Source organism: Mauremys reevesii, linkage group 5, assembly GCF_016161935.1.
Source record: "Mauremys reevesii isolate NIE-2019 linkage group 5, ASM1616193v1, whole genome shotgun sequence".
In the NCBI taxonomy this organism is placed as follows: Eukaryota; Metazoa; Chordata; order Testudines; family Geoemydidae; genus Mauremys; species Mauremys reevesii.
The window spans coordinates 58,022,612-58,039,009 of NC_052627.1; the positions used below are offsets into that span (position 1 = coordinate 58,022,612).

A 16,398-nucleotide genomic window follows, 5' to 3' on the forward strand; every position below is an offset into this window, starting at 1 on the left:
TTACCTTACAAGTGGAGAACTAGTGTTGACAGGAGAAAAAGCCCAGAGCTGGAGAAATACAGCCCAGCAGAGGGGCCCTTCCTTCCCTTTTCGATCTAACTTTCTACATCCAAAAATCTTTTCCTGTGACTTTGACCATGACATCTCTTTTCCCCAAATGCAGTGGTTAGAATATATGCAATGAGGCACAGAGTTCCCCACCCACCATGGATGCTGCTTGTCAAAGGGCTCTCCTGAGTGGTTTGTACTTCTGCTTCTCACTCCCTCCTGCTGAGGCTGGAGGTCACATCACACTTAGAAGTCAGTAGTAAGCCGGCCCCTCCAGCCACACCCAGGAATAGCAGGGGACTCACCTGAGAAAGAGGGGGAGGAAGGTGCCAGAAGCCATACTTTTTGAACATACATTACTTTCAGGGAGGCCCGATATTTTAATCCCAGAGTAACCTGCATTCCACACAAATCTGGCAACCCCTTAATTTTTGTTGTTGAAAATTATTTACATCAGAAGAATCATGAAACTGAAGTTTTAAAAAGAGAGAGATTTACACTCAATTAATTAATGCCACATTTTAAATTTGCTGCATGAATAATTAGTCTTCCCCCCTCATGTTTGGCCTTTGTCACACATTGTGGCCCATTTGTGGGCCCTGGCAGATTGAGAGGTATGCCAGTGGTGCTAGGTAGATAACAGCGGTTCTCCCTCATGAAGCAGTCTGCAGAATAGAAGAGCTGAAGAACCATTTATCTAACAGATATTAATAGTAGTAAAATATCAAATAATCCTTATACACCTTTCTAAGGAAAGTTGAAGTATCTTACGTTTATGGAGTCTTTATAGACTCATTCCCCTACTCCAATATTCAGCCTAAACACACTGTTTTTTTTAATTTCATACCATTGTTCCTACTTAGCCTCACATATACCCTTAGCATTACCCTAAAAAAATCCTCATCTTCCATTTTACACAATTACAATGTTTGTAAACAGTTATCATTAATCACTGAGTACTTGCTGAGGTGTTAAGAAGCATTTTAGATCAAGATATTGTATAAACTAACTATTCCTCAGTACATCTCTGTCAGGTAGCTAAATATTATTCTCATTTTAGAGATGGGAAAACATTAAGCAATTTGTATTTTAAGCAACTAGCCGAAGACCTCATAGTAACTCAGGGTCAGTACTGGAATTGGAATTTAGGAGGTCCTGGCATCCAGCCCCCTGCTCATTCCACTAGACAATGCTTCCTCCCCTGCATATTAAGCTTTTTTAATCTTCCTACATAAATCTATTACTCCAGTGACCTAAGCATTTTTGCTGATCTGTCTCTCCAGTTTTTCTGTACCTGCCAGCTACAAAGTTCAGCTTAATTCTATGCACATCAAATTCACTATGTGATACAACCATTTTTTTCTCTTCTTGAAGGGGATTATCCCTTTTTTTGGGCACAAAGAGGAAATATCCAGATTTATTCAGCTTCTTATCTATGCCAATTAAAATTATCTGGGTAGAGAATAATCACTTAGAAATTAAAAAAAACCAAACAGTATTTTAAAACATGTTTATTTTGTTTAGGATTATCAAATCCCCTTTTATTCATATTAGTAAACAATATTCTGAAACATTTCCACATACAGATCAAAACTGATACAACTTCAGTCTGCAAATGGAAGTATTTTTGAACACTTATTGATTCATAATATTAATTCAAATTTCATTAATTTTATTAAAATATTCAAGATGTTTCCTTATCCAAATGATTTATCTTTAATTTAGTTACTTGATAACATGACAACTTTTTTTAATTAAAAGATATTTCAAAGGACCTGAAATACTTAAATGTTCACACTTTTCAATGTTTTAAAACATTCAAGTACATGGTATATTATATTGTATAAATCATTATTTTCTTTAAATCTTGGGGAAACTGAAAGGTCAAGAAGGCAACTTGTCGACCATTCTTTATTGTTTCCTATTATTAACCATGAAGCCATTGGTCCTTTTTGCAAACTAACAGATCTAGACAGATTTAAATTTAGGATATAGTTAACATGTCTATTATGCTAGAAAAAATAAAGAAGGTGGGTGGTTTCATACAATCAATGTACTTTGAGAAGAAACAAAATTGGGTTTTGATCTAAATTTTTCCTGAATATTTTCATCAAACAGTTTAAACCATAATTTTTGGTAAATCATGTTCACCTTTGAAGAAATAGCACAAAGATATAATATGAAAATCAAGGCAGTGCATGAGCAAGACAGAGAAATTTAGCCTTAAAAAGGTTACCCACACCTTTTAAATTCTGGAAGCAAAGAAAGCAGTGTAGTGCAATTATGCTAGAAAAACCATTGCTGCTTATAAGGCATAGTGCAGCTGTTGAAAGAGAGGGTTACAGTGACAAACAGCTTCCCTGCTACAAAAGTGGCAGGAAATCTATCAAACTGGACAATAAAATTGCAATTGAGTTTCTTTGGCTTTTTATAGCAGCTGCATGTATCTTGATGTGTAGCTCTGCAAAACCTATCCAATTCTGCAACACTAGTCCGTTATACACTAGTTCTTTATCAAAGAATGGCGTTATAAATTGGGGGGGAGGGAATTTAAAGGGCTGTAAAGGGGAAAAAAGCATTAATTCCCTACAATTAGAGATTAAATGAAAAAACTGGTTATTTCCTCAACAATATTAAGGAAAAAAATATTTGGGTCTCTATGATTGCTGGTTCCATAGTACTTTGGAAAGCATGCTAGAAATCAAACAAATCATTGACGCACTTAGCATCTAGCAATATACCAACTGAATTATTTCTACACAGTATTATAAAGTCATACAATAAAAAGAGTCTGGGTAATTTACAACTTTTTAAAGTAAATATATACTACAGCAAGTATTCAAAATGTAAGTTAATTAGGAAAAACAATTTTAAGAATTCATAACCAATTGAATATTAATATCAATGCTTAAGGCACACACACTCCACATACGTCATCGTCTCTATCCTTATATCACTAGTTGCAGTGTAAAATGTAACCATTACCTTTACCAAAATTTAATTTAATCTGAAAATACACAGAATAAGGTTTTAACAGTCCTATTTATTTAAAAAAAATCTTAATTCTTGCAGCAGGAGACTATGAAGAGAACTTTTTAGGACCAGTATTCAGCAGACTGAACTATTCCAGATCTTGTTTAACTACTTCAAACCCAGAACACATTCTGCAACCAACCCCACTTATTCACCCGCTCATCTCTCTTCTCCCCCACCACTACCTCCCCTGCAACGCAAAAAATCCCAGGGGAACAAATGTTGGAAACTTAACGCAACAGATCTGGGCTTTGGAAAATTGAAGTTAGACATCTATCCACAGCTAAGGACCCCTCACAATAGGAATTTCTTGGCTGCAAGCCTGCTTCATGTTCGAACCTGGGCAACAGGAGGGCAGGGTGGAGGCTCAAGCACCTCAGATCCCATTTGGTGTAGTATTGCATGGTCCTATTCAACATATTCATAAATGGTCTGGAAAAAGGGGTAAATAGGGAGGTGGCAAATTTTGCAGTTGATACAAAACTACTCAAGATAGGTAAGTCCCAGGCAGACTGCAAAGACTACAAAAGAATTTCACAAAACTGGGTCACTGGGCAACAAAATGGCAGATGAAATTCAACGTTGATAAATGCAAAGTAACGCACATTGAAAAAACATAATCCCAACTATACATATAAAATGATGGGGTCTGAATTAGCTATTACCACTCAAGAAAGAGATCTTGGAGTCATTGTGGATAGTTCTCAAACATTCACTCAGTGTGCAGCGGCAGTCAAAAGAGCAAACAGAATGTTGGCATCATTAAGATAGGGTTAGAGAGTAAGACAGAAAATATCATATTGCCTCTATATAAATCCTTGGTACTTTCACATCTTGAATACTGCCTGCAGATGTGGTCGCCCCATCTCAAAAAAGATATATTCGAATTGGAAAAGATTCAGAAAAAGGCAACAAAAATGATTAGGGGTATGGAATGGCTGCCAAATGAGAAGAGATTAATAAAACTGGGACTTTTCAGCTTGGAAAAGAGACTACTAAGGCAGATATGATAGAAGTCTATAAAATCATGACTGGTGTGGAGAAAGTAAATAAGGAAATGTTACTTATGCCTTCTCATAACATAAAAACTAGGGGTCACCACATGAAATCAATAGGCAGCAGATTGAAAAACAGAAGGAAGTATTTTTTTCACACAAAGCACAGTCAATCTGTGGAACTCCTTGCCAGAGGATGTTGTGAAGGCCACAATTATAACAGGGTTCAAAAAAGAACTAGATAAGTTCATGGACGATAGGTCCATCAATGGTATTAGACAGGGATGGTATTCCTATCCTCTGTTTGCCAGAAACTGTGAATGTGCGATAGGGGATGGATCACTTGATGATTACTTGTTCTGTTCATTCTCTCAGGGGCACCTGGCATCGGCCACTGTCAGAAGACAGGTTACTGGGCTAGATGAACCTTTGGTGTGACCCAGTAGGGCCATTCTATGTTCTTAACTAAGGTCCTTTCAGATAACTAGAACCAAATCCATTTTAAGAATGTAGCAGTATTTGCATCATCAAGTTCTTGTTTTCAGGGATTGTATAACTCATCCACAATTTCTTTTTGAATATTTAGCCCCAATAAGGTCTCCTACAAACATCGAGGTTTTCTCTACATATTCTGGAATAGCTGGGTTAGCCATTTTGAGTTATAGGTATGAAATAATATACAATTAGTGACCACAAATCCATTTCAGTGTTTGGATTTTAACACAGTATTTTATGTTTAATTTTACCAACCATTAGTTCTCATTGCAGACTGCTGCCTTCTTTCTCCACACACATCTCAAACAAAAACTTCAAAACAACCATGAGTTAATTTTTACAGGTATTGTTTAGAAACTAGGGGCATACTCCTCAGGTATGCCAAAGCTGCATAGGCAAGCTTCAGGCAAAGGGGTGGCTTTATGCCACATTTCTGCTTACCTCGATCCTGGGGGCAGCCAATGGCTGGTTCAATTCCCAGAAATTTAGAGCAGCCTCAGAGCTGCTTAAAATTATGCTAACTTGTAACAAAACTTCAGTGGCCTTTACCCTGGTCACAGATTGCAGCCCACTCCACCTACACATCACTATGCTGATGGGAACACTTCAGGTTTGATATAGAGCTGGCATAGCAAAGGATTAATGCACCACTATGTCACTGCAGACACATTTTGGCATGGATTAAGATGTGGCCCCAGATCCTTTGCACCTATAATCATGAAATGTTAATTGACTAAACATTTGCAAGCATTTTTAGTATATGGACATTTATTCTTCTCTCTCACACATAAACACACACACACACACACACACACACACACACAATAGATTATTGAGCTGTTTATTGGATCAATAATCAGTGATCTACAAGATAAACCAGTAGTGCTGTAGTGGTCTAAATAGATTGACACTTTCTGAGAGGAAGTTAACTCATGTAAGGACAGTAATGTGGGATTAAGATGTGCAGCTTTGTATGCTCTCTATATGTGGGTAAGACACACACTTTTAAAATTATGTAATTTACAATTTACCTGTCTGAAAACCCAGAACACAAGTTCCACAGCTTTTTATGTTAGACTTTCTTCTTTTCTTGGTGCAGGGAAAGAGAAATGAAGAGGTGGCTTTTTCTAGTTCTATAACTCAATTTGGAAAAAAAAGTTACTAATAAAATGTGTTTTGCAGTGTTGTTTAGGTTGTAACAAGCAAACAAAAGCCATGAAAGGAGGAAGACTGGCATTTGTATTCGTACAGTGCGATTCTCTTTCAGCCTCCTTACCTTCCTGTCTCCCTTCATGGCTTTATACAGATGGAATGTCAGCCTCTACTCTGATTTTCTTAATTTCATTGGTTTGTTTCACTGCCTTTTGATGTTACTAAAAGGTATTTTTTGTCTATGAATAGATAAGGTGCGCCACCTTGTGTTTAAAAACTTCATGTTGTTATTAATGCACAGAAATCCAGCACTAAAACACCACTTAAATGCTGATTAACCTGCCCTAGGAAATGTTTAAATGCCATTTTTACTATAAGTGAACACAATCATGCCATGAGCAACAGAAAGAATTTTGTGATTAAAGTATTCTGACAATAAAAAGTCATTCAATTTTCAAATGTGACAAGCCATATACTGAACTTGAAGTATATGCTATTATAGACTATTCAAGCCACCAAATTTCTACTTATTAAAATAGCTTATTTCTACTAGAAGACTTTTTTATTTGACCCAGTACTTTAAGGCTCCAAATTTAATTAGAGAATACAAAAAAAAATTTATAGCAATTTCAGAACATTTTTCCAGGAAACACTCACCTTTGAATGTGTGATTGACAGTGTATCCACCCAAACTCGCCAGCCACCCCACTCATATTTGACTGCATGATAAAGCAAGATTCTAAAAATGGCATACACCATTTCAGTTATCTTCTGCTCTTCAGAGTTCTTGGGGTTGAAATAGCAAAGAGAAAGCATCCACTCCTGCCACACTGAGCACTGCAACAAGCTCCTGCAAAACACATACTCCTGCTGCTAAATCACATCTCAAAATGGACAAAGCATATTAAAACGTACGAAGATCATTAAACTTTGAAACCACATATAGCCGGTGATGAATTTAGCATACGTAAAAACACTACTGCATGCAAGCTTCTTTAGCATTACATGTATAAGCCTAAAAGAATACAACATTTGTTAAATAACGTGGCCTAGACATGGTAGCCTAATGAAACTATTTTAGCTTAGTCCAAAGAGAGGACAGATTTGTAAGACATTATTATTTATATACGGTCTTTGTATGCACACAATGAGCCCTCTTACCTCCTATTTTCTCTGCTGTTATTAAAAAGTTTAATCATGTCTGAGAGAAAAGCTCGACGAACCTCCAGAGCTTCCGGGCACTGGGGAGAGTTACGTAGTAGAGTCGCAATTACTTTCAATACCTCTGTAAAACAGTTCACAAGTACATTTTAAAAACTAGAAATAATAAAGCACATCAAGTATTGGAGCTTATTAGACTACATTGACTAACAGGAAACATTTTGGTAAGATAGTTACTTTATGAAAAACTAACTTGTAAAAATATATTTGTTTATACAAAGAAAGAAAAGCATCTCCACCCAGGTCAAAGATGCATTTAAGTAAAGAAGAAATATATTGCTTCCTTCTTCCAAAGACTTCTATGACTATTCCTCTTCAGTGGGATTTTCAGACAGGGTACTCCCAGAAATTTTTCACATGGTACACACAAATTTAATTTAGCCACCCGTATTTGGCCCAGCTTACCCTCCATCATGATTGCATGGGTGGACAGGCCAAATCTCAGAGAGTAGCATTGCAAGTTGGCATGTGCCACTCAGTTTGGGGGCCCTGGAGCAAACTGCCGCTTTTGCCCCTGCCAATGATATGCACCATGCAGACGGCTGCCGGCACCACTGTTTACAAATGCATTCAGTGTTGGCTTAGTTCACAATGGGAGTGGAGTTAGGCCATTATCTATAATGCTGGAATTAATGATGATCAGGGTTTAATAATCTAATGCCTACTAGGTCACAAATGACTGGTTTAAAAGGAAATATCTGTATTTACTGACTATCTTTAAGAAATATGTTCTCTGGAAGACTAGGAACATACCAGCTGATGAATCACATTATAAAATAAACAAGAAAGCCAGGTGTACTCTAAGTTTCTCTCTTTGAATATCGATAATACTGACTCAATAGAATGTTACGGGTTTATTTTCAATCTTAAAAATAATTTCAGTTGTAAAAACAATGGAAGTTTGAAAAAAAATTGTGTCTTTGGTGAATTTTTCACCCCCTATGTACACACATTGGTTTATACAGTACTTTTTGGGGGAGGGCAGAATACAGACACATTCTTATTTTTGGGAAGTGGGGTTGGAAAGAAACCCACTGTTTTTGTTACTTTAAGAAAAACAGAATGAACTTTGAAAACAGACGGAAAAAGGTCAGAATTTATGTCTAGCCACTTTCACAGTTTCAATTCAGCTTCTAATTTAAAGTTTCAAAAACATTTTCCCTATTTAATAAAATATAAGCACTGACCTTATGAGTGCATTCAGGAAAAAGTTACCGTTCCTTACATGCCTGAGTGAGTCCAGACTCCTAGGTAACAGTTCTAGGAAGTCTGTGTTAATCTAACAGGGACTCTGTCAACTTGAATGAACTGAGTACATGGGATTTAGAAACGGACAACTCAACCCATCTCCATCCCACCAAGACGACACCATTAATTCTCACTCCCTACATTGACTACATCTACCAGGAAGCTTACAATGTCCTCTAAACACAGGTCATTTTCCTCCAACGTTATTTTCCTTCTTTATATTATATATCTTTATATTAAATGACAATGCAACTTTAAAAAGTGAAAATTTACATTTCTCCATGAATAATGGAATACCATAACTTCATTATATCACAAACAGATGATATCAAAACACATCTCAAGAACAGATATTTGTCCTTCATGGAAGTTCTTAAGAAATCTAAAGTCTCAAATCAGGATTTTTTTTTCTACAAAAGAAAGTTACCCTAAACAATATAGTAAGCAGATACATTTCTTCCACTCCAAATCCGGAGTTTCTGCATTGAACGTAATTTAAGTTGAATGTTACTTCCATGCTTCATGTAATTTAGTCTGACATCACTAAATAATGCAATCAGAATTGCGCTGAAACCTGAAAATGTATTAAATCAAAATACTCTGTGCATAAAAGTCTTGAAATAACATCTCATACCATCACCATCACATAAAAAAGGGTCAGTACTAAATTACGTATATATTTAGACACACAAAATGTCTTTCAAAAAGTGGGAGACAGGCATGTTTCCCAATTAACTCCAACTAAACATGCATTATCTCCCCTCTTGCATGAATGATTCTGTAAAACTAACAGACCACAATTCAGACTGCTGGATATAATTATTAAGCTTTTTTTGGTTTGTTTTTTTTTAAATGACAAACATTTTTAGCTTAACAGTGATGTAATTTAAAAGATATATAATGCTTACGAGGATTTTGTATCTTCACTGTTGAATCTGGGTCAGGATGCTGTTTATGTATCACTTGAGTGCAAATTTGTTCAATAAGAATCTGGGGGAAGGAGGAAGAAACAGTGTAAGAACAGCTATTTAATGTTCACTAAAAAGCTTGCTGGAGAATGGTTGATCCCCTTGCTTATCATAAGGTTTTCTACAGTCATATCATCTTAGGGCTAAAACAGTACTGAAGTTTCCTTGTCATAGGTTTTAGTAATTGAATCAATCTTATTTTAACACCAATTTTTGCATTTTCTGAGACACACAATTGGTATTTTAATTATAGTGGAAGAGCTCCCCTAAATTTAATCAAAGTTACAACAACCTTAAGCCATGATATCAAGTGGAATGAAGCTCTCAGATTAAAAGTATCTACTTCAATTATTTAATTTAACAGTTATTTTAAAATGATTCACACTGAGCTACTTCTATATCTAAATTAAGCAGAACTTCCAAAGTAGTAAGCATCAGAAAACTTTACTGCATCCATAGCTAAGTTTCTAGCGGCATCTAGAAAATACCAGCACAAACATGCAAGCAATTTTATAATACCTTCTAAGTAATTAGGAAGATTGGATTCTAACTACAGTCTATTACTACCTCAAACAGGACATTGTACGTGGTCAGGGTGATTAAGCCTGTATGAAGCATCAGCCTTTCAGCCAGCAAAGAGAATAATCCATGTCCAAGCATGACTTCAGCTTTTCTCCTAAAACAACACAGAAAGGCAGATAAAGTAAATTAGGGCATCTCTAACTTGTTAGGTATGTGTACACCAGAGCAGTGCTAAATTGGTGAAAGTGTTTCAGCATTTTATTTTGTAGCCTCTCGGTTTTGGGGAAGTTGGGACACAGAAACCCTTATCTGCAAAAAGTAACAATCAAGCCGCCCACTGGGACCTGCTGAAAGCGTGACTACCGGATGGTTGAGTCTCTGAGCCTGTGAGTATGTCTATACTGCAATCAGAACTGTGGCTGCAGCACATGTTCGACCTAACTAGCTTGGATGAGTCTACAACAATTGCACTGAAGCCACAGCAGCACATGGCAGCCACTCAAATACATGCCCAGAGTCCTGGGTATCCAGCCTGTGCTGCTGTGCTCTCACTATTACTGGTATTTAAACTAGCTAGACCAAAGCTAGTACAGGTATGTCTACACATGCTGCAGTCACACCTCTGACTGCAATGCTGACACAGCTTGTGACAGGGGCTACTCACACATTATGTACCCACATACTACCACCAGCAGCCCCAAAAGCTGGACCCAGACCTTGCGGGACCCTTGATAATGATATAGGGAAGAGCATAACCCTCTCCATTCAGCTCACAAAGATTACCTGACCATGAGCATTAGCTGGTAATTATGTTAACTACAGTTGCAGCAAAGTCCACTCTTTAAATAAATTGGTGGAAACTAGTGGTGTACTTTCTGCTGCAACTGGACAACTATATAACTTCCACAATCAACAATAAATGTTGAGGGCCAGTGTTTCAAGACAAAAATTGAAAGACCTATGTAAAGTTCATTCTCCTTGCCATGGTGGATGTCCTAATTACAGACAGACGTCTGTAGGTTAACAGAGACCAGGTGGCTACATATCTGTGTTCCGGGTGGCTGAGGCATAAGAAAAGAGAAGCAGCAAAAATAAGTTAGGATGGATTAATTTTAAAGAAAACTAGAGTTACCAACCCAGTTTAGGTGGCTTAAGAATCTCTTACTTTATTCATCTTCACTATAAAGTTGGCAAGAACATCAAAGTGAATATTTACAGAAATGTTTCTGCTGTATGCCCAGCAACAAATCCTAAATACCTATGTGTTTTGGATCTGAGCTCTGGCAACATCAACTCATTAAGTTAAGTTTTAAATCACATAACCGGTCAGAGGTACTTTTGTTAGGCATATAGCAAAAGTGCTGTGTTACAAATACTCACTTTAAATGTTTTTGCCAATTTTAAAATAAAGATAAAATAAGACACTTTTAAGATACCTTAAATTGAGTCCAGAGTTGGTAATATTTGTTGCTAATCTCGCTATTCTAATTGTTACTAAATATTTAGCTGGACCTATGCAAGCAGGTTGTGTTAAAACCAAACCTATAAACTCACATGTCACAAATCACTAGGTAAGCTTGATGGTAGAGCCTTTTATGATGCTATGACACAATTGTGAGTAATTCCACTAGAGAGGGAACAGATTATGAAAAAACAAATTGCATGATAGTGAAGAAAACAGCACCCACTATGAGCTGAAGTGTGTATTCTGGTTGCATGTCAACGGAACACTTTAAATATGTATAACATATACAGAAACAGTACCTTTTCTTCAGATTTAAATCAGTACTTACTTAGGTGCTAGATGTTTTAAGAAGTAGCCCATCACTTTTAGAGCTTGTACCCTGATCCCTTCACTTTTTGATGCTAGAAGTTTGTAGACAACCCTTAATGAAAAACAAACAAAAACACCAAGATTGCTTGAAATAGCAACTAAGAGAGAGAGTTTCCACACTGACAAATTAACTGAAGCACACTGCAAACAAGTTTGTACCTTGGTTCAATTTAAAGTGACAGATATTGATAAGCTTTACAAATGTGATATGATATTTTCCTAAATTATATAGTACTTTGTACTAAAATTTTAAAGCTATATTTGGGAATTTTGAAATCCAAATTCTGTTAGAGTCCCTAAAAGTGTCAATTGATATGAAAACAGTATCTGTGAAAAGGTCATTGTAATTTCAGTACTCAAATCTGTCTTTAGCTGATATCTCACTTAGGCTACAGTATAGAAAAGCAAACAAATTATGTTTGTTGTACTGTCAAGACAGCTGGCTACAGAATAGCTGCAAAAAGCTTAAGTTTCATATTCGGGTGGACATTTGCTAACAGTATTAGTATTTGACATTTGTATCCCTTGCTAGTCCTTTATGACAGCTTTCAGAAGGATGGCAAAAAACAATGTCAGCTGGCACTCTTTTCATTACACTTATACTGGTTTCTGCTCCTCAGATTATTTAATAAAAACACAGTTAATGAAAGAACACATTAGAATCTTAGCAAAGGTGCCTTACATACAAAATTGCATATGCACATATACTCCCCCTTCTTTCTGGAAGGCAGAAGGTATTATTCCTCTGTCATTGATCTTTCTTCAGATCATACTGGCACTTAACATAAAGAAATCCCTATTACCTCTGGAACATGCATTGTACCTTACATTGGGTGACCATATTTTCCTATGCTGAATACGGGACACCTGGTAAAATTACTTGTATTCAAGTGATTTCAATGGCAATCAATCGGAACTATGCAGTACAAACATTCAAATTAACATCAAGTTGACTGAACCCCTGTTAAGAAGAAACACTGTGTAGGTGGATTATTTTTATTTACCTTCTTATCTTTAAGGCTTTAGGGTTCACACAGGGAGAGGTGACACACACACACACACACACACACCCCAACCCCCCCCCCCACAAACACAGGGAGAGGTGACACATATACACTCCCATACACCTCTCTCACACGGGGGGGTGACCCCGACCCTCCCTGTCCAGTGCTCTCCGCCATCCATGCCTGGCTGGGCCCCTGGGACGGACCCACCTCTCCTGATACCTGGTGCCGCAACTTCCCATGGCAATATGGGGGCAAGTTTGGGGTGTGAACAGGCTGGAAATTGCTTTCCCTCCCCACCCTGACACTCCAGAGCTTAGCTGAGGGGCAGAGAGGCTTCCCCATGCCAGGGCTTTGGCACACGAAGGGCTCGACTCCTCCTGGCCAGTGCCCTGGACCGGAGGATCTTGGGCTTTCCCAGGGTGCCTACCCAGCCAGAGGCAGTGAGGGAAGGAAGAAGCCTGCCAGCCAGGCTATTGGTGAGCTGAGCGCTCTCTGACCAGGGACTGGTTCTCTGAACAGTGCTGGGAATGGGATGCACCCTGCTGGGGGGCATATGAAAGAGCGGGGCTGCGGAAGCAAAGGGGCAAAGTAGGGAGAGGACAGTGAGAGAGGGAGAACATAAAGGGCCAATGGGTGGTCAGCAGAGGTGACACGTAGCCAGCTGCTGCCTGGCACCTGCCCATACTCACCAGCCACCGCAGCTCACTGCACACAGCCAGCACCGGCCAGAAATGGGACGGTGGCTGTGCTGACAGACCAGCAGGGGGAGCAGCCAGCCCTGCATGCTACCTCTTTACCCCACCATAAGCCTTGCACATCCATCCCTATCGTCGGCCACTAGATCCTGCCCCTCACCACTGGTGGGCAGGCAGCTGACGAGCAGGGATCCGGCCAGGCGAGCAGCCAGCACTGATTGAGGCAGGGGCGGGGGCAGAAAATATGGGACAATTTGCCCATTTTTTAGAAAAAGTCGGAACACCTTTGGGAGGGCTAAAATACAGGACTGTCCCTTTAAAAACGGGATGTCTGGTCATCCTAACCTTACTATACTTGCTCAAGGGAGAAAAAAAGGCTGGTTAGCACTGAACAATCCATTTTTGTTAGAATCTCACATAATTAAAAGTGACAACATGCAAATATACTGATGAGAAATCTATGTGCAAAATTTCCAAGTATTACTCCAGAGCATATATCTATATTTGAACTTCTCACTCAAAATTTTCACTGGAAAACAAGCAACACTCACACTTCCATCTCAGCTAGCAATCAATTAATGCCCCAGTATATTGCTAAAGGGCAATATGCGGAATCCTTCATATGAGATACAAATTGACACACTGAGCACTTTGCTTATTCCTTTCTTAATTATTGAAAAATGTCTAATTTTTAGGTCACACTGAGAAAGTAACATACCAAAAACACCTATATGAAAATATATACCAAAGAAATAAATGTCAGAACTAGGAAATGCCAGAATTAAGATTGTCCATGCAACCATGATCTTTAGATGATCACTTACTATTTTTCCCTACAGGACCTATACCTCACTCAGTGCACAATAAGGATGGGGGCTCAAGGGATAGGTATATATTAATTATTTCTTTTTATTCTCATCAGGCATACAGCTCCTGCCACCTTCTCAGAAATGGCTAAATCTTTCCAAACAAAACAATTCAGCCTGAGTCAGACACCTGACTTAAAAAACTGTGGCCCATATAATTAAAACTTAGCAATGTTATAAGCAACTGAAAGCAGTTTCATAGCGGAAAGTGTTGAGTATAGGCACTCTGCCAGCTGATAATGACTGGTCTCTAGTGGACATGCCCTCTGGACACTACCATACTACAATAAATAAATTAAAACTGTGTCCTGAGGGGATAAATTCTGTCCCTGACTGTACACTTAATATCAATATAAGATTGCTCCAATGTCATCATCACCACTGTGACTTACCTACAACCCATGTGATTTTATAGTTTGGTTGTCTATGATATTCACTAGATCTCCTGAATTTGCATGAACCACACTTGGCTTCTGTCCAGATAAGATAAGCTCTTATATTGTTTTTATGGATTATGTAATTCCTTAATGTTCCATGAAATTATATTGATTATGAGAATGCAGATGATAAAGTCCCACACAGTTTGTACAGTGAACATTTTGGGTGGTGTGCCTCTTTTTATGAAAATACATTTTTAGAACTTTAAGAAAAAATTCATAAGCATTTCTACTAGTATCAAAACTAATGAAAAGGACAATATTACTTAACATAGAAATACTTGGCTGTTGATACTTTTAAGAACAGAACAAAGACTGCCTTGTTTACACACCCAAACCTTCCCAATAAATTTATTTCATAACCTCAGCTGCCCACAGCACACCAAGACAAAAGAAAAAAGTCTCCCCTTCTCTTCAGTACCAGAATCAAAGGGTGAAGAATCAGCAGCGATTCAAATCCAAGCAACACGAAAAATGATTTTCACCTGGGTGAAGCAGCTGTGAATGTAACTAGCTAGGCAGGTGGGATATCATCAGCAGAGTACAAAAGATGGAGGAAGATAACAGCCCAATTTTCTCTGTCCCTATAAGATGGCAGCTTACAAGACACTATCAGGGCTATCCAGTATCGTGGAAAACATTAAACTTCCATATAGGTTATTTCTGAGCTAATATATACTATTTTTGAATTTTAAGAAAAGACACCCAAATATTTATACTGCCTGTGTGAGGAAAAAAATCATTTTATTTTAAACATGGATAGAAAGTATCATTTAACTCAGCTTTTTAAATTTTCAGATCTATTGCACGAGACATAATCAGCCAGTTAAATGGCTGGAGACAGTACAGGGACAGAAAAACAAAGATTTCTCACTGTCGACTCGCTATTCATACTGAGCTGCCCCTATGCTATGCTACTTAATAAAAAGAAAAAAGTTTATTGCCAGTAGTTAAGTAAAAACAAATACAATAAGTTAGAGACCTGATATGATATTCAAATACTTTATTATTTAGAGTTTTTATTAGTTTCCCAGAACATAATGTTACCATACAAATGAAGTCAAAGCTGAACAAAACAGATGAAATAACTAGCACTGAGAAGAGGGTGGAAACAATTATGAACATGACTGCATGATTCTTGACATAGGGGAACCGGGGGGAAAAAGTAAAACCCAGGATTAATCAGTAGTTGCAACAAAATGTATGAATTGAGAATACACCTTTATATAACAAATGAATTACTGCTGTAAGTACCCTTCTAGGAACAGTTCTAATATTTGGTTTATGCTCACACTTTCCCCTGATATCCACACAGGATTCATTTTAAATTAGAAAAGTTCAGTTATCAGGCCACCCATTGAAAGCCACAAAATAAAATCAAAACCGTAATTTAATGCCATTTTCCTAACAACAATTCTTCTACTGGGCTTGTCATAGCATGTCACAGCTCCTTTCCTAAACTACTACTATCCACTCAGCATACCATGAAACAGCATTTCTCAACATATTGAGCATGGCCTACAGGTAGACAGAAGTTGCCAACAGCAGGTTACACACCATAAGGTGAGGGAAGAAAAGAAGAAAAAAACCTTCTCAGTAGTGAAAAAGCTAACAAGGATCAGAAGAAATCTGTGAGCTAGTTTAGCTGGAATTGTCCCATTATTAAATTCTCAATGAATTGACATGGAAAGGAAGGCTAGATGTTAATGGACAATGATTAACATACGAGTATAGACTAACTCAAACTGACTACTACGTGCCTGAGCATGACTGACAGCTTGGAGGCATTAACAATTCATAAGTAATAAAACCAGTGTTAACTCTGGCCAAGAGAACACCTGGACACAAAAATCACCCAAAAGAAGGAGTTTACAGCT

The 16,398-nt window shown here is 37.8% G+C and overlaps 1 protein-coding gene across 5 annotated transcripts in view; it reads right to left on the reverse strand.

The window, feature by feature from the left end:
• LRBA (LPS responsive beige-like anchor protein) overlaps window positions 1–16,398 on the reverse strand; it is a 565,586-nt gene that overhangs the window by 461,198 nt on the left and 87,990 nt on the right. For all 5 annotated transcript variants that reach the window (XM_039542019.1, XM_039542017.1, XM_039542018.1 and 2 more), the window contains exons 18-22: window positions 11,476–11,568; window positions 9,728–9,836; window positions 9,101–9,182; window positions 6,885–7,008; window positions 6,381–6,573 (exon numbers count right to left, since the gene is read on the reverse strand). In XM_039542019.1, coding sequence (XP_039397953.1) covers window positions 6,381–6,573; window positions 6,885–7,008; window positions 9,101–9,182; window positions 9,728–9,836; window positions 11,476–11,568 — 601 coding nt within the window. The remainder of the gene's footprint in view (window positions 1–6,380; window positions 6,574–6,884; window positions 7,009–9,100; window positions 9,183–9,727; window positions 9,837–11,475; window positions 11,569–16,398) is intronic.